Source organism: Limulus polyphemus, unplaced genomic scaffold, assembly GCF_000517525.1.
Source record: "Limulus polyphemus unplaced genomic scaffold, Limulus_polyphemus-2.1.2 Scaffold1064, whole genome shotgun sequence".
Taxonomy (NCBI): domain Eukaryota; kingdom Metazoa; phylum Arthropoda; class Merostomata; order Xiphosura; family Limulidae; genus Limulus; species Limulus polyphemus.
This window is the reverse complement of record NW_013666674.1, coordinates 18,500-19,564: the sequence shown is the minus strand read 5'-3', so window position 1 is coordinate 19,564 and position 1,065 is coordinate 18,500. Positions and strand designations below refer to the sequence as shown.

The window sequence follows — 1,065 nt, the reverse complement described above, 5'->3', positions numbered from 1 at the left end:
TCCCCTCAGTCACTGTGTAATGTCATAAACTCGGCATTCTGTTGTAGGATGTGAAAATCTTGCCCGGTAGAATCCTAACTCTACCACAACACATTTTATAATAGCTCTTTTCCCCTCAGTCACTGTGTAATGTCATAAACTCGGCATTCTGTTGTAGGATGTGAAAATCTTGCCCGGTATAATCCTAAATCTTCCCCAACACATTTTATAATAGCTCTTTCTCCCACAGTCACTGTGTAATGTCATAAACTCGGCATTCTGTTGTAGGATGTGAAAAACTTACCCGGTATAATCCTAAATCTTCCCCAACACATTTTATAATAGCTCTTTCTCCCACAGTCACTGTGTAATGTCATAAACTCGGCATTCTGTTGTAAGATGTGAAAAACTTACCCGGTAGAATCCTAAATCTTCCACAACACATTTCAGATTGGCAGTCCTTCCTACAGCCTCTGTGATATTATGAACTGGCTCAAGAAATCTGGGATCGACTTCCATATCTGAAAATTTTCCAATATTTAAAATTAACAAAGACTGATTTGATAAATAAGATTATACAAACCCTTATTATGACTTTATTATAAAAGTCAATTTGATGTTTTTCAGTGAATTTGAAACAATTTGTTAACTAGGTTCTCTGTGATATAAAAATAAGAAGAAACATTTTCGTATATTTAAAAATAGAATGTTTTTTTTAAATATTTTTACCAAACATTATTTAATATTTGCCTTTGATTTTTTGATGCAACAAGACAAACCTAAATAAGATTTAAATAGTAATCATCTCAGAATAAAAACGGCATAGGTATATTCAAATGAAGGTATTCCTGTTAGATATTGACTTTAATAGTGCGATTTCCGATAAATTTACCGAGCACACATTTTTCATATCCACACCCGGAACCAATGAAAATAGCGAAGGTAATATTCGAAGTATTTCTGGATTTTATATGCGCTAAAATGTTCGAATAGAAAGAAACTGCCGTTGTACTTGTGACGTCAGTATATGATATATACGATAACAACGAGTTTAAATTGGTCTTTGTTGTACTTGTAGAACGGTTA

General features: G+C 33.2%; 1 protein-coding gene across 1 annotated transcript in view; it reads right to left on the bottom strand.

Moving 5' to 3' along the window:
• The window catches only part of LOC106461948 (lachesin-like), a 42,717-nt gene extending 42,219 nt beyond the window's left edge, over nt 1-498 (bottom strand). Inside the window, exon 1 of the mRNA XM_013921816.2 lies at nt 394-498. Within this exon, the coding sequence (XP_013777270.2) occupies nt 394-498 (105 nt within the window). The remainder of the gene's footprint in view (nt 1-393) is intronic.
• Nucleotides 499-1,065: the final 567 nt, after the last annotated feature.